At 33.7% G+C, this 21,004-nt stretch overlaps 1 protein-coding gene across 1 annotated transcript; it reads right to left on the bottom strand.

Moving 5' to 3' along the window:
* Positions 1-27: 27 nt before the first annotated feature.
* On the bottom strand, positions 28-20,458 carry LOC128219735 (glycerophosphodiester phosphodiesterase domain-containing protein 5-like). The gene is made up of 15 exons (XM_052927687.1): positions 20,358-20,458; positions 16,938-17,405; positions 16,603-16,671; positions 15,082-15,185; positions 14,150-14,243; positions 13,445-13,603; positions 12,317-12,410; positions 11,291-11,436; positions 9,559-9,641; positions 8,451-8,601; positions 7,063-7,284; positions 5,981-6,138; positions 4,992-5,139; positions 4,092-4,174; positions 28-3,448 (listed from the first exon to the last, which is right to left on the bottom strand). Exons 1-15 carry the CDS (start codon positions 20,358-20,360, stop codon positions 2,953-2,955), a joined length of 2,478 nt encoding a protein of 825 aa, XP_052783647.1. The 5' UTR covers positions 20,361-20,458; the 3' UTR covers positions 28-2,952.
* Between the last annotated feature and the right edge of the window lie 546 nt (positions 20,459-21,004).

Raw genomic sequence — 21,004 nt, forward strand, 5'->3', positions numbered from 1 at the left:
TATATGGAACAAAAAAACACACACAAATATATTTTGCTTGCACTTTTTTTTTTAAAACAATAGTAGGCTAAAAACATGTCTAATGGTTGTAGTGTAAGTAGATCCTGGAGAATGGGTACTGACATCATTGTATTGGCGAGGTTACATAACACCATTTGTATGTGTATATGTACGTATGGTTTTAGCTGAAGGGCAATGGAAGGGTGCTGAACCCTGCCCCTTTTCATTAGTACCCTTCTGTCCTCATGGAGACCAGCATGGGCACCCTTCTGTATACATGGAGTCCAGCATGGGCACCCTTCTGTCCTCATGGAGACCAGCATGGGTACCCTTCTGTCCTCATGGAGACCAGCATGGGCACCCTTCTGCCTTCTTAAAATTAAATAATCAAGATAATCAAATGTTTCTTTTGTATTGTTTAAAACTTATAGTAGTATTATAAATACAAACACAACATACATATCTGGCCGTTGAAACCTGATCTATCTTCCATTAAACACAATTTCTAAAACGTCTGTCATATTCATTACATTCAATTTCTTTATAGCCCGATTGAATATGCCCTTTTTATCCTAAGCACCCTTTCCCTTTCCTGCAGCACCCTGTTCTATTTACATCCTGGCTAAAACCATATGTACATGATGGTAAAATCCAGCTACAAGTACATTTTAGTTTCGAGTTGTAGTTGTGTTTAAAAGAATTGTTCTTGAAATATTTCCTGAACTTGCATTCGTAGTAGTATACACAGCGGTACATTTGTATAAACTGGCATTCTTGATTTCGATTTTATAGCTGTACATTGTACATATTTCTTTATGACACAGTACACAAAAAGTAGTCCACACATACATGTATCCGTACAATATGCACGTACACGTTCTAGCAGCGTGCCTAAACTCTTGTATATATCGACTGACAACATATACCTTATAGAGTCATATTTTCTGAGATTTAAGCATATGATAACAATTCAGCTATATAGGGCAAACTGTAAGTAGGTGATGGTTGAAACATAACAATAGCGCGAATTATTCTTAGACATGTGATTAATTGCACCAATAAATATTTGAGTAATGTATATATATAAGAATAACTTGCTACAGTAAATATCACAGCAAAATAATGCAAGCTTTATACTTGTACGTGCAAGATCAGTATCATCTCAATGACAACGCATGCAAGCTCTAAGTACATTTCAAGCAAAACAGTATAAAAAGTACATGACCTGCTGGCTCTAAAAGGTTTAAAGGCAACAGACCGGTGTTGTGACTGTGACCTTCACCTCTGACCTACTAGTCCGAAAACAACCGGAGTCAACAACTTAGCAAGGGCAACAAAGTTGTATGGTTTCAAGATTATACATATTCTGCTCTAGACTAATTGTGACAAGAAAATTCAAGAAAAAATATAACTTAGGCCTTGACCTTTGACCTGTTGGCCCTAAAAACTATAGAGATAATCTGATAATTAAACACTATCTACTGGTGGAGTTTCATGGTCATTCATTAGACTATTGTCTAGTTTTGTGTGTTAAAATGTTCTTAAAAAAAAGACTGTGACCTACAATTTGGGTCATCAAAGGGCATCAAACTGGTTGAGTTTTGAGGTCCTAGTATGTCAAACAATCTAGTGGTTATTTTCTGCGGATTGTTTTTAAAAAAAATGATGATTGTGACCTGGATCTTTGACCTACTAACCCCAAAACAATAGGATTAATCTACTGGTCAAGCACAATTACTGGTTGAGTGTTATGGTCTTAGCCAAACAGTTCTTCAGTTATGTGCCTGTAGTTATTAAAAAAAAATTTTTACAGTGAACTTCCACTTTGACCTACTGACCATAAAAACTAGGAGTCATCTACAGGTAAAGAGCAACCTACTGGTGAAGTTTCATGGACCTATTTCGTATCATTCTGAGTAATTGTGTAGACAAAACATAGTCTACTGACCGACAGACAGACCGACCATCCAACAGACTGACCAACCGATATTTGCAAACCTATATTCCCATCTTCTTCAAAAGGGGCATAAACAAAATATCAAGATAAAATGCAAACAATATAAAAAGCCATTTAAGTTCAAACTGATACACATAAATGTGAATTCTAAATGCAAAGTGACACAATGTTGTTTCCTCATTATTCAAAAGGGCTTCATGTCTGCAGAAAATTGAAACAAAATCAATTCTGAAAATTAATTTCAAAAAAGCCTTCAACGACTGCAAACAAATTTCCCATAATCACACAATAGAATGACAAGCTCATTCGTAAATAAAAATTAAATATTATCCTCCATATCAAAAAAATAATTTTCAATATTATCACAACTGCTTTTTTGCAAAAATAACATCTTGCAAAACATTTAATAACGTAACTTAGACAGTACTGGTCTCAAAGATCAAACTATGTAATCCTCAATAGCACAGTAGGTAGCTTGTAGCCTACCAAACCACAGGACACATATAATGTTTCGTTGTAGGTTCGAGTCTCATAGAGGCAACAAATGTTTGTGTCAATTTGGTTTACTAACAACATAATATAATTTTAAAATCACACTTTGTAGTCAGATAGCCCTCTCTGTACTAAAGTTGAGTAAATGGAATGTGTGCCAATGACATCATGTCAATATATATGTCAAACATCACACTTAAATTCTTATAAAATGATGGAGTGTTTATTATTCGTTACAAAATAACAAACGTTTATCTATCACTGAGTAGACTTGATATATCTAAATGTACCTTTTTCGATTCACATTTATAGTCAATTGAAAATACATAAATATTCACTAAAAAAAACAACAACAACAAAAATCTATTTTTCTTTAGAAAAAAGATAAAGCTATAATGAAATAATTATTATGGCCATGAAACAAATATAAAAACAACATTAACACAACATATTGCAGGCAACTAAAACAACCTTTCTCTTCAAAAATCCAATGAGTCAGAATGTCAAGTCATTTCAGACTCACTCTGATATGTATTTGTGGAAGTCGCAGTCCCGGTATTTTTAAACTGGCCTCTTTTTAAACTTCTTTCTGTAACATCGCCGTTTTCCAATGTATGAAAGCTGTTTCTGTTCTTACCATTGAGAAAGACCTCATTATCACCCTCGCTCACCAGACTTTCTCTGTTACGTGTATCCACATTATTGATGCTGTAAAAAACCTCATTGTTGCTATGGCAACTGGCTCTGTTGCTACGGAATGATTGTGCAAGAGCTTGACCTTCAGAGGCATTGACGGTTGCCTCATAGCTGGTACTGTCAATTCCAAGGTCAGCATCATGCTCTGGCTCAAATTCAAACATTTCGTTAGGCATATCCTTCATGAGTAGTTTTTCTTTCATAGAACGTCGTGAGCGCCTATGTCCCCAGTTCGAATGGCTCGTCATACTGGAACTGAGGCTGACTTGTTCCGGGTGGAATCGATTTCCAAATATTCTGTGCCTGCATTGAAAACAAGCAAAATATAGGTTGATCAAAGATCAAATAACAAACAGATAGACTTTTGTCATTGGCCTTAAGTGCTTACACATCAGAAAAGCAATACACACATGTAAACAATAATGCAAAAGTTGTTTTATGAATTTGAATCTTTATAAGATTTCAAGGAGAACCTTGTTAAGAATAAGCATTAACCATTTTAAAATAAATTAAAAAAATCCATTTAACCATACAAATTCATGATCTTAAGCTTACATTTTATATCTAAACTGAAATAACATATTAATTTTTTGTGTGATATTTTGTAATATAAACATGTAATATTGGTAATACAGAACAAAAGGAGATAAACAAACATGTTTCCTGTAATGAAAACTAACAGCACCAGGGCACAAATAGATAAAAAAGTTCAAGCTAAAAGACAAATAAAATAATTGAACCCAAAACTTTTTCAAAAATATTTCAGTTGGCCCATTGAGCAAACACAAGGAAGTTTTAACTTAACTTCCACATAGACAACCTTACCAATGTCTCTGGTTTCAGGCAAGTGGATGATTTTCAAAGAATGACCCAAGGCTAATTTTACATACTTTATATTTACAATGACAAGGTTATTTTAAGGATTAATGAAAATTAACGAACAAACCTCTGAATGAAGAACATTATAACGATCAATGCAGCTGATATGACATCTACAGTAACCCAAACAGCCAAATAGAACCGCGGTGACTGTAATAAATAAAACAATCCTAACTTAGTCATACAACACTACTATAGTCACTTTCACACTTATTTATAGTTTAAAATGAAAATCAATGAAATATTTCAATTCTGGATTTTTGATGTGCTTTCATTTTGCAACAGTTTTATTCTCTAATTTCTTAGTGTAAAAAGTGTTTTTCAAAAAAGTTGTACAGATGGACAGACAACCAAGATTTATCAATGAGTCACTCCCTGCATTGCATAGGGGGAGGTGGGGACATAATAACTTGGCTTTTAAAATCAGAGGATTCTTGATTTTTTTTCAAATCAAGAATGTAATTAAAATAATAAATGAATATCAGATGGTCATTCACCCTAAAGACATTAATTGGTTTATTTCATTAAAAAAATGAAAAAGATAAACAAAGATGATAAAAGCACCATTAACAGATCCCAAAATGTGCATATTATCCATTGTAACATGTGCACTAAGTTTCAGGTGAATATCTTGAATGTTTTTTGAGGTATGGCCAATGTTAAATATTTAAAAAAAAAAACATGACAACTAAACCAGGTGTATGTCAATAACATTCCTTTTTTACATCAAATAACTTTACACCAGTCAATACATGTATAATAAACTAACAAGAGAGCTGTAGAGCAGAAGTCAATGCTCCTCTATTCTTGTTTTATTTTTCAGACAAAAAAGGGTTGAAGTCAGTATTATGGGCCATGTTATTTAGTTACAGCCAAGTTTATTGTTTTTTTACACAGAAAATGACACCAAGGCAACATAATACCTCAATTTCTATTCTTGGAAAAGAAGACAAGCTAAATAACCTACCATACGCCAGATAGGAGAGGACATTTTTCCCAAGGTATGGCAATAATTTGAGGCGACCATGTCCACTCCAGCACACCAGTAGTAAGAATACAACCATTCTGAATCCACAATATATACTGCCAGCTGAAGGCCATGCTTTTGGTACTCCCTGTAAAATTAATAAAGCAATGAAAACTACAGGGAAAATCCCAATTACTGACCCTTAAATTAACCATGGTCCTAATTGAAGGCACTTTGACCAAGGCAAACAAACGCCATACTACATAAACCGCCGATTTCATGTTACCATTTGAAAATTAATGTTTTATGGCTAAAAGCATTACTAACTGTTTAAGAAAAGAGCATAAAACCAATTCTTGTTATAAGTACAAGTATTTAAGTACAGTACTTAAATATAAAAATCTGAGATCTGTTTTCATTTTGTCAGTAGTCAGTAGTCTTATATCAGTTTGCAGATATTTACGCAAAAATTTGCTCATTCCAAGACTATAAATAAAAAAAGTTTACAAAACGGTAAATGTGTGAGAGTGCAGATTTAAGCACAGACAATGGATAATAAAGTAAAAACTTAATTAACAATCATTATTTCAAGAGCCTCCGTGAGACTGTGCTCTAGACTTTAAAATCCCTTGGTTAAAGGGATAAATAATTGATTACCATGCATAACTGATGTATGTCAAAAACAGGGGTGGTAACTGGTATTAAAGACCAGTTAGAGTTAATTTAACTTAATTTTCTAATGGTCATGAACACTTAGGTGAAGCATCAAGTCAACTGAATGAAGGTTTTTGAAATATAAATAAAAATCCTATTGTGCCAAAAATCTTTAATCAAACTGTCATTCAGGGGCATAACTTATATTGAGGATCATATAGAGCAGTCTTACTTAATTACATGAAGGCCTTCAACAACTATGTGAAATATCAAGTCAATTGATTGGATGTTTTTTTTAATATGACTAAACATCCTCTAACTTAACTAGCACATACCTGGCCAGGTCACTATCAAACTGACTATGCTGGAGATTCACTAAGGAGATGTTGTTTGCTTTCATTGTGCCAGCTGTCCAGGTCTCATCTTGGCCTAAACACTTGTAGTTCTTAGTTGTAGTAAAATCCACATTGCTTAGACAAATACTACAATATACCTGTAAATAAAATTTAAGAACATACAATTCTGAATTGAAAATTAATCATTTATTCAACATTCTCCATTTATTATCTTTCAGTCCCTTTTCCAAAGCAAAAATTATATTTTAATTCTCAAAAAAACTTATCCCCAATTTTTTTCCAGCCTTCAAATTAGCCCCAAAGCTTTGAGGAGTGGTTTTAAATTGGAACACTTTCGGCATTATTTTTGAAATATTTTTAGTTAAACTTGCACCGCAACTACAAAATTTTCCATCAGCATACTAGGATTCAAGACCCATTGGTTGATATAAATGGCATTTTTCAAGATACTACCAATGTGCATGGAAAGTACTTTATTAACCGCACAATCAAGGACTGCCATTTTCGTCCTCGGAGTACCTAAATATGGAACAGTTTTAAATCGTTATTTATTTTTATGTATTCTTTTAAAATTATCGCTCAATGATTTGTTTAAGTAAAAATGATTTATGTTATTCCCAGCTTCTTTTTTTTTGTCATTTTTGTCAGTAAAATTTGAGGATTTCTGTAAAATACAGGCTGTACCAGTATGCTGTTATTGTGGCAAGCATGAAGTCTTTCCCCCGCATGCCATGTATTAAAATTTGAACATTAAAAACTTTAAATGTTAGCATTATTTGAAATTCTTACAGGAGAATCATGTTCTTTAGAATTTGAATCTTAAACAAACCTCTTTATTGACTAAAATTGTAAATAAACTGATCTCAATCGGAAAAACACTTTTATAATGGGTGTTCCATATTAAGGTACTGTTCCGTTTTAGGTACTCACCCAGTATTGTACAATTATTATGTATCATGCGTTAACAATTGTAAATTATGTTCATTGATGTCATATATATAACCAACATGTCTATTTCTAATATATTGTACAAACAGGTATCAAAATTCAACAAAACTCACTTTTGATTTATTAAATGCTTTCATCCTGATCACATCATCTATAATTTTCCATGTTTTATCCACGTATGGATTCTGTTGTAACGAACCTCCAACATCAAACATGATGGAAAAATTACGCTTTGTAGCTAGGGTAAGAACATCCTCTAGGAAGGGAATGGGCTGCCCGTTGTACCTTGCCTTTTCATCGTCTGCCAGACCATTCACTACACTACTCGGTCCGTGCTAACATAAAAATAAAATTACGACTGAATTAATCATTTTCACTCATGTTTCTATTTTTCTCCTTATGCCCATTTTTGGTGTTTTTTTGCAGTCGAAGAAGGGGAATAACTCAAAAATTATTAGAGTCAGGGTTATGGGTCTTGCTATGCATATGGGTACATTGTATACCGGTGTGTATTTGTGTGCTGTAAACATGATTGTGTAGCAAGTTTCATATGAATATTTGTTATTCAGAAGTGGCCAAGGATACTTACACAACAACAAATTACAAATGAATTTATCATTTTCACTCGTGCTTCTATCCTGTATTTCTATACAGGAAGTGTTTTTGTCATTTGTCTGAATTTCAATTTTAAAGCTGTTCTTTCATGAGTTTTTCGGCAGTTTTCCAATCAATTCAGATGTGAAAAAGGACGCTAAAATCCTTCTGTATTAACGATAAGCTTAGCTTGATTGTGGTGAAAACTGATTGCTAATAGAATCTTGCTCAAGTCCATGTGGTGGTTGAAACCAGTACTGGTGTCCATTTCTAGAGGCCATGAAAATATATCCCTGGTGGGGTTTAAACTTAGGCACCTACATGTATACAAAAAAAACCTTATTCCACCCTGTATGAATCATGTCATATCATGGAACTGACTCACACTAGTAGAGCAGACAGTCTCAAGTTTAATCCCCTTAAATACTGCATACATACAGTGTGCATGCAATTATCAAGCAGCAAAAATAATGTTTTTTAACAAAAATGTTTAGTTATTTAGTACAGCAGTTTCAAAATAAATGTATGCATCATTTCACGGCAGACAAAAAAAGTGCAACAATCCATAGCCATCACTTGTCAGTGTTTCCAGTCAAATACAGGGCATGACTTGACAACTATTTAATCAAGAGTTATATGTATAGTTACATATGTGCGTATTGTCACTTGTGGGGTGAGCATAATTTATACTTAAATATCTTTGACTATGGATAGTTTTTGCACGCAAATGGCAAACTCCAGGGTCAAACCACTGATGCTGTGACAATACTACTACTACTATTACTTCTTTGAAAAAAACATACAAAACTAAACAAAATAAGAAACGAATATGAGCAATTAGAAGTTAATATGGATATGTAGTGTCCAGTCTGAGTATACTGTGGCAAACTTTCACATGCAAAATTACCTCTATAAACCATTTCCCAGCATTTAGTTTCTGCAAATCTGTGCTGTTAAAATATGAGGCATCCATATCTGAATACTCAGGAAACACCTCGTCTACATCCGTGGTCCGCTTCAGCGTGCTATCATGCATTATGTAGGGAACACCATCAAAACTGAAACAGTGAAGTAGAAAATAATTGTGACAAACTGACTTTGTGCTTGAAGTTTGAACTGTTTGATTATTTCTGAACTTCAGGCCCAAATTTCTCGAAAGTTCTTGAGCTTACCAGGCTTAAGAAGCTAATTTCATTTAGCCAAAATACATACTTAAATTTGATTTTGATAATGATAAATGATTATTATGATTAACATAAAGATCTCTCCAGTTAAAAGTCTAAAAAACACTGAAACCAGTAAATAGTACCAATATTATAGAAATCTAAAATATTGAGCTTAGCTTAATCCAGTTATAAGGGACTTAAGAAGTTTCGAGAAATTGGGGCCAGAAAGAAACATTATTTAGGGGTTTTAACAGCTGATAATTGTCAATTGTGAAAATTAGCCAGGTACCTATTCAAGTATAAGGGATTAATGCCCAAATAAGGGTAAAGGGGATAAAACCCTTGTTTAATTGTTTCAAACATCACTTATAATCATTTCAAGGTAATTCCTACCAGGTTTTTTCAAATGTCCAACAAATTTTTTTTATACAACTGAACAAAAGTCTGAAGTTAAATGCTCCCTATCCTTAAATTCTGGATCAATATTTTAGATCTCCTAATTATTACTACACACCAAGTAAATACAAAACATTTCTAACAAGTAACATGTTTGTGTTGTCTGTTTAGCGCAGTGATTTTGTACACTCGCTTTTCACCTAGGTGACCTGGGTTTGATACCCAACCTGGAAGCATGTGAGATTGGTTTGTGGTCACCAAGCCAGACAATTGGGTTTTCTCCGAGTACTCCAGTTTCCCCCACAACACAAGACCACACTCTCGCGTTAAATCATGCCAACAAGAGTAATTAATATAAGTTGCAATAGCTTGTTTCACAATCGTGGTGAATTAACTAAGTTTAAACTAATAGTGTAAAGTCATGAGAGTATATCTTTTAGGAAATGTCCTTACCTCATTCTAACATCAAACTCAATTCCATAGGCGCCATGTTTGTATGCCTCATCAAAAGCAGCCATAGTGTTCTCTGGAGCAAGCTACAAGACAGTCATAAAGCATTTTAATATCAAAAGTAAACTCAATTTGTTTAAACACAAAAGCTATTAACATGACGCAGATGGGGGCTAATCCCCACCTCGTTACTAGTTCGAGGTTGTTTGTCAGAGAAGTAGGTTTTAGCTAAAGAGTAATGGAAGGGTGCTGCACCCTTTCCGTTTTTGGTAGCACACTTCTGCCTTCTTGGAGTCCTGCATAGGCACCCTTCTGCCTTCATAGAATTAAATGCTTAAGACTGTCAAATATTTCTTTTAGCTGCATTCTCACAGATTGAACGTTTTGACAACTTTTTTAATTTTTTTCTCGGAAAGCCATTTTTTGCAAAAATCCATGGAAACAAGTGAAATTAGACTGCTGACAAAAAATTAGATTGCAGATTATTGAAATTAAGTTCAAAAATGATGTTTTATGCATTTTTCCTAAACCGTTAGGCCATAAAACATTAATTTTCAACCGGAAATATGAAAATCTACGATCTGATTTTTTGTCAGCAATCTTATGTCATTGGTTTGCAGATATTTACGCAAAAATTTGCTCTTTCCAAGACAAAAAATAAAAAAGTTGTAAAAGTGGTAAATCTGTGAGAGTGCAGCTTTAATGTTTTGATGGAAACTTATAATAAGATTTAAAATACATTCAAATTTGACACATATGGCAGTGAAAACCTAATATTAATCTATTAAACACAATTTCTAAAATGTTCTGTCCAATTCATAACGTTCAAGTTATTCACAGCCCAATACAATATGGCCTTTTTACCCTCAGCACAATGTCCCTTTTCTGCAGCACCCTGTTTTTTAAATCTTTTTAAATCCTGACTAAAACCCTATATATCAGGCCCCAATTTCTCGAAACTTCTGAAGCTTAACAGGCTTAAGTCGCTTATTTCAATTAGCCAAAATACATACTAATAATGGATTTTGATAAATGAAAAATGGTTTCCTCTAATTAGCATACAGATCTTTCTTATATAATTTATAAAAACTCTTAAAGAAGTTAATATAACGCACATTATAGATCAACAAAAATAGTGGGTTTAGCTTAAACCTGTTATAAGGGACTTAAGAAGTTTTGAGAAATTGGGGCCTGGTGACATGTGCTATTATTTTTAGATTAAATATAATCACTTAATAAGTTAATAATTTAATAGAATTGTTGACTGACAACCAGAGCCAATGATATATTGAAGGAATAACCTGATATTTCAATTTAAGCCCGGGCAATTCAATTGGGGCCGCTCCATTATAAAAAATATGTTGGTGAAGCAAATTGATACATGTCCATTTGACAAAAGCTGTTGCTTGACAATATCCGTTTTTCTCATTCAATCAAAAAAGCAGTTAATTATTCAACCATCCGAAAACACAGATGCATTAAAATTAAGTAGGTTTTACATTTTTGACTCAAAATACATGAAAAATTGGCACTATTAAATCCTTGCAAAACTGACTAGTTGCCAAAGATATTTCTGCAACTTGAACAGGTTGTTTTGATAACTAACCACACACATCATTTGGATTATTTACCATGTTCTATTATTAATTACAAAACATAATACCAATTCTATTAATGGTCAACAGATGGCTTGATTGACACTCGTTTTTGGTCAATTAAACTTATATGCAATTACCGCAGCAGCGCCCCTGTGAGCAAATATAAGAGGTTTCTTTGGAATGTTCTCGGCGAGGATGACACAGGGGGAATATATGAAGAGAGGGGACACGTATATACCACACATTATCCCTGCATAAACCAGCAAGGAGCCTATCTTCCATTCTGAAATGAAAAAATAATTCAATATATAAAGTCATTTTAGGGCAATATAATACCGGTAGAAGCTGTTCCTCGTCTCGATTCAAGAGGTTGTATTAGGCTCGAGTGAATATTTGCAAAATAATTATATACTCATGTTTTCAATCACTTAAAAGACACATATTACATATTAAAATGCATTTTTATCGCACTTTATTTTGATCGATTTTGTAAGACAAAACCTCACACAATGATACTTGTCATGATGTGATGTCAGCAACGTGTAATAGGGCCATTCTGCACTTGGAATATAGACAGATTTATTGCTGTATGAATTGCTGGTAGAGGTTTATTATGTAAATAAAATATATAAATATTTGCATTGCACTCTTTCCTCACTTAAATATTCAGATTTATATAATATATATTAATATCACACTTAACACACTATCACATACATGTACTAGACAAGCGAACCACAAGTAGATTCAACAATCTTTTGTTTTCTCAAATTAGGGGCCAGAATTTTTTTCTCTCACATTTTGGAGAAACAGCTGGTGCCCTTAGAAAAGGATTGTAAATTATAGGACCTTTTTTTTTTAAAAAGTAAACTTATTGGGATTGTGAATGAAGCTGAAATTCCGCCCCATTTTCAGCCGAAAAAACATTCTGCAAGGGCATAAATCGTCAAATATCTAATCCAGGATTATGGGCCTTATAGCGCTGGTAAAATGTGTTCTTAATAGTCAAGTTATCTATGATACCAGCATTTAGGTTATGGCCAACATAAGAATGTTCACATGACACAAACAGCCCTAATAACTACACAGAAACAAATAACAAGGGCTTTGACTCTCCTTTTTTCTTTGAAGTTTCTTTAAAAAAAATAACAGCAAATTTGTACCTAGACTATTGAGGGAGAACCACTGTAAAGAGATGAGCCAGGAGGCGAGCGTCATCACAACCACAGCCCCAATCTGCAGGAACGGACCAAACATCTGAAACATAGCAAATCTAAATACTGCACATCCAATATTATGTTCAGGGTTCTCATTTGAACAATATGCAAACGTTTGAGTCCCTTAATAAAAGTGTGAGTCCCTAAGTAAATTATTAAAGTGTGAGTCCCTTCGTAAAAGTGTGAGTCCTTAAGTAAAAGTGAAAGTACCTAAGTAATACATCAGTCAAATGTAACGATGCCCCACCCCCAAGGTCAGGGAATAGCGGGGACTTAGACTTTCTGTCCAGCCAAGCCTGTGCAAAATCTCCGCCCTGCTGGGACAAACTGCTGGTTAACCCCCTGCCGAAAGCCCCCGCACCCCAGGGACCCTGGATAAGGCCAATTTTCCGCTAAATTTGGCGTGAATACAAAACCACCGCAGGGTATTAACACACTGCCCATTTCCCAGGCTATCCCCAGTATACCCCCAGACCTGGGGGGCCATGGTTACAACTGACTGGTGCATAAAAGTGTCAGTGTGAGTCCCTTATGCAGTCAATTGTAACCACGCCCCCCCCCCCCCCCCCCCCCCAGGTCCGGTGGTATACCGGGGATAGCCGGGGAAATGGGCCGTGTTTTTACCTTTCAGGTGGCCCCACAGTGCCGGGTGAATGCAGTGGTTTTGTCTTCTCTTTAAATATAGCGGGAAATGGGCCTTACCTAGGGTCCCTGGGATGCGGGGGCATTTTACCATTTGTTCGTCGCCGCAGGGCAGGGATTTTAGCCGGGGTTGGCTGGACCGAAAGTCAAAGTCGCCGCTATTCCCCGGACCTGGGAGGGCCGTGGTTACAATTGACTGGTGCATTAGTTAATGTGTAAGTTTTTATGTGAAAGTGAGAGTTCCTATGTAAAAGTGAGAGGATAGGTCCCATGGTGTTAATGTGGTTAATGTTCATAACTGTACAATATCAAATAGCTATAGAATTCAGCAAATTGTTTCATCAATACTCAACCCTAAAGGAAATCATCATATATCCATTTTTAGCTGCTATTCTTTACCTCACTATTAACTCTCAACCTTGCCTAACCCACCTGTAGTGATATGTAAACAACTGCCCACTCTTCTGACCAGAGCTGGTCAATCACAATAGTCAGTACGACAAAGGCGATCAGTACGACGAAAATGACCGCTAGCTGGCACGGGTGGATATACAATTGATGGCCAGCCCCTATATGGCACAAACTGAGCAGCTGAAATATACATGTTTTAGACTGTTTAAGCCATAAAGATTTTAAAGGTTCTTATGTAAGTCTAGGTATATGCACAAAAGAAAGATTTAATGCATTAATACATATAATAATGTTTAACTCATTTGACTTCAAAGGAGCACAAAATAGCTATATATTAGGGATGCAAACGAAAATATACATATTCCAATATTTGAACAAACGTTTGATATTCAAATGTCAAAATCAGTATTCGAATATTCAATGTTTTTGTTGAATCAATAAAATAGTTACCATAACCTTTTGCCTACAACTATGCTATTGTGTGTAAAGTATGTCTTGTTTTTACAACGATTGGCCCTTAATGCCAGAGGCTAGATCTTGATGACAATATACACATATATACACATTATATGCCAATAAGGGACATTTCTTTTTCCATCGAAAGAATTGCCGAATATTCAAATATCAATTTTGTCATTCCTTTGCATCTCTACTATATAAACAACTATTCTTTCATTCAATAACGGATAAGTACAAAATAATTTCAACTCCCTCCTTTGTACTTACCATTAAAATTATCACATACGCAAAGAGCATGGAGATGCAAGCCAATAGCAGGGTGTACCAACTGATCCAGCTTTCTGTCTGGTCATACATAAAACTGAAATCAAGGACAAAACAGTCTATGAAAATGCAATGGATTAAACTACATTAAATGGCAATAACAGTATTGTCTGAAAAATGAGAAATTGCAACAGTATACTGAAACTGCAAAGGCATGAAGGCTATGGCATGCATGTACATTCTCCTCTGAGCATACAAAAAATGGTAGAGTTTGTGCCCATGTCTAAGGCTTCAAAACTCAAACATTTTAAGTTCAGAGGCCATGATAATGATAATGTACAGTTTCCATTCCAATTCTAGACACAGACTCAGGAAAGCATTTTAATAAAACTAAAGAGAACCATTTTTATTTCATTCATTTAAGTTTTAACAAAAATAAATGTGAATAATTCTACAATTTCAGATAGTAATAAAATTCAGCAAATTTAATAATCAAATCTCAACTTGAAAGAATGCAACAATAAAATTAAGATTTGCAGTTTTGCCACTTGAATGATCGAGTGATCAGATTTTAGACTTTAGACTGTTAGTAATCAAGGCCTCTGAGTCACAACAGCTCATGTGAAGTTCTTATTTTGTAATGTTTGGGATTTATTCAATTATGCAAGGTTTAAAATTATGATGCCATTATTAAATATTCAAAAGCAATAGTGAATGGAATATTCTGCTGGGTTTTCAATTTAAGTCTAGATATATTCAGGATATATTGTGAAATGAAACAGGTATAATAAGAAGACTAGATCGATTTGCAATATGTTGTGAAAACTAAATGGGTTAAAAAAAAAAAAAAAGACTACCCGGTAGATCAATTTGTCATATATTGTTAAAACAATAACCCTGGCGGAATAGAGATGACAATATCCAGTAAGACTCACATGTTGAAGTCAATCTCATCATTTTTCATGATTAGAATGAAGTAGAACCATGAAACAGCAAACAGGAATGCCAGAATAAGGAACATAAACCACCCGACATCCCACTGAAAAATATAACAAATATAAGCCATTCCAATGCATGGTGGTCACTAGTGTTGGCTTCACTCAAATCACTGATTATCAATTGTACAATTTGTTTTTGACAATATCATTATTTAAGTTTTATTCTTTTACAAAAACCTAATAATCATTAACTATGCTTATGTTATGTGTATGTTTAAAATTATTTAGATTTGTGTTTTGTTTCTAGCCATTATTGTTAACAATAACAACTGACCACTTTGGAATATATAACTATATAAAAGTTTGGCAGACATAAAATGAGCGCAATTAACAAGTGGAAGGAGGAAAACCAACATGTCAATTGTATCGATGATCATATATGACCGAATACAATCATTTGTCCGGAATTTCAGGTCCAACCAATCAATTTTTAATTATAACGGTTTATCAGAACATTACAAGTGGTCACTTAGCCATACAAAGTGTTTTTCTCCAGTCACTCAAAGTTTCCCACACTCAGAGGCAACATCATGCCAACTTGTGACTATGCATAAATATTAGTATAACTTTCTTCACATTTAATCATTGCGAAATAAATAAAGTTTAAAATAGATGCTGAGATCATTTTATCTTTAAAGTAAGGGGTTTAAATGCTTTAAACAAATAAACCAATGAACTACAATTGTTGAATCAATTTTCACGGAACGAAATTAGTAGTTAGAATGGAATAAATTTAGTAGTTCAGATGGAACAAAAATAAGCTGTAAGGATGGAACAAAATTAAGTCTTTATTATGGAATAAAATTCTGTTGTTAGGATGGAAAACAAAAACTAGTTTAGAAAAGATGCTTTGAAAGTATTGATTTACATTGATTAGCTAAAATCTCATAATTATTTAAATCAGCATCTTCAGATTGTTTGAGAAATCAGACACTGATGTCTAATAAATTTTCATTTAAGCGTCAATGATTATAAACTGACACAGACACAAAGAAATCGTCTGTTAATGGGCATGATCCACATTTCATGTATTTCTAAGTGTCTTGTACATTCAGTTTCAGTATCAGACTTAAATATACACAGTGGTTTTTTTTTGGCTGTTTGAAGATAACTGATATTCGTGAAGTTTGGAATTTTTGTGTGTAGATATTAGAGAATGGAGAAAAGAGTCAAGAAATTGCATCAACAGAGAGGGATATGCAGTACCAGTAATAATCAATCAACTAGTTACTGCTGTTTATAAACTGTGAGAGAAAAGGGCTCTAACTTTGTCATTTTTTGGCCAAATAGGTTTTTTTCTCAAGTTTCATCGAAAATTTTAACACTGTCTAAGAACCACAAAAAAGTTTCTGGTAGAGCTAAAACCATAGACTGCTTCAGTGGTAGGCAGAATGAGTTGTTTATTATATACAATCATGAGTTCAGGCAGGGAATGTATGTATCTTATGGTAGTCTTACCTTTGTGGAACCTTTTGTTGACTGTTTGTACCTGTGCCATCTGCAGCCTAACAGTCCTGTCATGCAAACCTGAAAGAATTTAAGCTAAAGAGTTATGGGCCTTATGATGTGCACATTGTCTCTTAAAGCATTTGTAAGTGACATGCGATTATACTAAATGGTTTTTGAGTTACGGTCAAAGTTAAAACTTTTGGATAACTTTTTTTCTAAACATTGGGAATAATATTTTATATTTTGCTAGGGGAATGGGTGCGACAATGGGTCCAATAGTCAGACCCATGGGAACTTAAACGAAAAAAGGCCTGAACCTAATAAACTCAAAATACCTTTCTTACCTTTCCATAGTTATGGCTGTAGTTTTGCAGCCTCTCAGTTGACAATCTAGCCATTACATGTTCATTGAAAGAAATTCTATCGTGACCATCAAACTCCTGTGAAACTTCACTGACAGATCTTAGTCTGAATCTTCCTACTTCACCATCAACAGATAAAACAGACACTGAAGTTCTCTGGCTGGAGTTTTCACCAGTACCTTCTTCAAACTTTCCACAATCAGCTTCAGACTCTGAACTATCTAGTTTTTGCCTAAAACTTTCACCTTTTTGATTTACACTCTTTTTGGCATCTTTCTGTTCCTTGACAGGGACAACATTATTATTATTATTATTTTCTTTCAGATTTATATCAAAAGCATCATTTGATGAAGCATATGAGGTAGTTGGTGTGTTGACGCTATTCCTTGGTGATACGCTAAAAACCTGTTGTCCAGTGTTGTTCACTGTCCAAATTTCAACAGAGGAAGTCTGAAAAACATTGTGAAGCAAACAAAAATCATAGCACAAAACAATCAAAAATTAACATATTTATCTGAACAAAGAATACATTAAGATTGAGGGATAAATATCTAAGAGATATCTGCCTGGCTCCTCATAAATCTCCCATCAAGAAACATATATACTGCTATAATACCTTGTTTTTTTACCTAAAAAGCCATGTGAAAAAAAATAATCAGACACTTGTTATCATAGTTTATACAATTTTGTTCAACTTGTCTTGGAAATATGTTAGTAAGCTTGCCAATGGTGCACTGCCTAACAAATTTCCTGAACTTGTTGAATGTAAGTGTGTATCATATGATGACAACAATGACATGTAAGGTGACATATTTCTGACTCATATTCATTTAGCACATAGGCAAGTGGCCAGATTACACCTCCCAGTCAATAGCCAACTTACTGATAAGCAGTCCTTATATGTATGGGCATTTTAGGAGATTTGAAATGAGCAAATAAATACAGCAGTATGACCTTAAAATCAATATTACTCCAAATGATGTGGACAAATCCTTTTATGTGAATACATTTTTTATAGATAATTAAATTATCTTAGAAATGGTGTCAATGGTTAAAAATTAAATTATTTTATTTCATCTGCGAATGCATTTCCAAGATGGAATTGTAACATTTCTTTGAAATGTCATAATTGCATTAAATCAAAGGGTAAACAAATGCTGGGATCGATCTAAATTTTATTACCCCTATCATAAAAAAGACCCATCTGGATTAAAAAGCAGACAATTGATGTTCTTGTGTTTGAAACACAGAAATATGGCAGGAATATCAGTAGTCATCCAGCTGAGAGATCCAGTCCATGGTGTCTGATTATTATTTATTACCCCCTCATAAAATTGCTTACAAAAAGAAAGCCGATAAATGTTTTTCCAGTATGAATAAAAAGATCTAGATCATCGAAATGCTTGCTTAAATGTGTTTACCTGACCTATTTTACGACCGGAACTATGCTAGACATCTATCAGCTCCACAGAAAATTTACTCATCATTTTCTCAGCTACTTATTGTTTCTATTGTTTGTAAACAAAATATTATCTTTAACCCTTTAGCACATAGGCAAGTGGCCAGATTACACCTCCCAGTCAGTAGCCAACTTACTGATAAGCAGTCCTTATCTGTATGGTACTTTTAAGGAGACTTGAAAATGAGCAAATGGATACAGCAGTATGACCTTAAAATCAATATTACTCCAAATAATTGTGGCCAAATCTTTTTTATGTGAATACATTTTTTTATAGATAATTAAATTATCTAATAAATGGTGTCAATGATGAAATATTTAATTATTTTATTTCATCTGTGAATGCATTTCCAAAATGAAATTGTAACATTTCTTTGAAATGTCATAATTGCATTAAATCTAAGGGTAAAAAATTGTTCGATTGATCTAAAATTTATAAACCCTATCATAAAAAAGACCCATCTGGATTTTATTACCCACTCATAAAATTGTTTACAAAAAGAAAGCTGATAAATGATTTTCCCGTATGAATAAAATGATCTAGATCATCCAAACGCTTGCACAAATGTGTTTACCTGACATTTTTCATGGCCAGAACCATGCTGGACATCTATCAGCTCAACAGAAAATTTAATCATAATTTTCTCAGCTACTTATTGTTTCTATTGTTTGTAAACAAAAAACTACCTTTAAATAAATATAATCTCTATTGATTTTAATGGTAAACTGAACTGACGTAATATATTTCATGATTTACGCATCAATGAATTTAGGGGATTTTCCATACAGTACTCGGCTCGTGGTCTTATGATGTTACAATGGGATATCACACGTGCGATTGGGAGTATAAATACCTTTTAATGTTAGCAGACGATATTTTCAAAGGAAAATCAATACACAAAAGGTTAAACTTTCCTTTTATAAACATCCCGGACATTGTTTACAAAAAGAAAGATGCAAAATTGAAATATTCAAATGACCCTGTTGACATATGCGGGCGATGTGTTTACATCCAGTAATGGATAGGGTCGGCCAGATGTGTATACATCTGCTAATTAATGAGCTTTGTCGGCCTATATCGTAATCATGCGCTAAAGGGTTAAATAATTATAATCTTTATTGATTTTAATAGTAAATTAAACTGACGTAATATATTTCATGATTTACGCATCAATGAATTTGGGGGATTTTCCATACAGTACTCAGCTCATGGTCTTATTACGTCACAATGGGATATCACACGTGCGATTGGGAGTATAAATACCTTCTAATATTAGCAAACAATATTTTCAAGGGAAAATCAATACACAAAAGGTTAAACTTTCCTTTTATAAACATCCAGGATATTGCTTACAAAAAGAAAGATGCAAAATTCAGATATTGAAATGACCCTTTTGAAATATGCAGCGTTGCGTTTACATCCTGTAATAGATACAACCAGCCAGATGTGTATACATCTGCAAATGAGCTATGTTGGCCTATCTCGCTGAAGGGTTGTCTATCTATAGAGCTAGCTTTTAAAGTGAAATGGTATCTTATTAGTCTGCAGAGCCAGAGATCATTGGTTTGATATCAGACAGATTCAACTACAAATTAGTGCAGTTATTTTTCAGAAGTTTTTAAAAACAATTCTTAATATAATGAATAGACAGGTTGAGATGGGTCATAACAACATTAATGTCATGAACAAAAATCACAATCAATAAAAGAAAGACGAAAATCATTAAAAGAAAGACGAAAATCATGAAAACCTGAAAACTTTAAAAGTTAAAACAAAATAAACAAATGAATCCGAATTATTTATCCGAAATGTACAATGTTTGACACTTGCATAAAGCTCAAACTAATCTTATATTCTAATGTCCGCAGTGTTCAGTCATGCCAATAGAACAATGACTTACACATAAACTGTAATGTAAAGAGCAAATAATTAAAATCTTTACCATTTGAAATACTATTTAAATGATTCATTCTAGATTCTATTCCCGCAGCAGACACCACTTTTTCAAGCTATTTCGAAATAATTGGTATTACATTACGAATTGTTTGAGTTGACAGACAACACTTTAGAAATTTAGATGTTTAAACAATTTTATTCCTGTTGTAAGTGGTCGTTACTGTATATGAATGTTGATAGGGCTTTAAGAAAGTGTACATTATGTGATACAAATGACCTTGGTGATGAGTTTCATTATCTTTTGAGATGTTCTTTTTTTGATGATGATAGGAAAAAGTTTATTGATAAGTATTACTATCAGTATCCAAATACACTTAAGTTCCAGAAATTAATGTGTAGCACTGACACCTCTACTATAATTAGATTAGCTAAATTCATAAAAAAAATATTTTGTTCAAATTTAAAAGATAAATTTTATTGAGTTCCAACTCCACTTTCCTTTTTTCTTTTCTTTTTTTCTTCTCATGCAAACTATTTTGTCATTGTTCACTGTCTTGTTGTAGTGTTGTAGAGAATAATTTCCATGTCATTCTTTGTATGTTATGTGTACAGTATCCATTGTTCGCCATTCCATTTTATTATTGGATTTTGTTTGTTATTTCTGTATGCCTGTAATAGGCCATGCGTATTTGA

This window comes from Mya arenaria, chromosome 15, assembly GCF_026914265.1.
Source record: "Mya arenaria isolate MELC-2E11 chromosome 15, ASM2691426v1".
Classification (NCBI taxonomy): Eukaryota; Metazoa; Mollusca; class Bivalvia; order Myida; family Myidae; genus Mya; species Mya arenaria.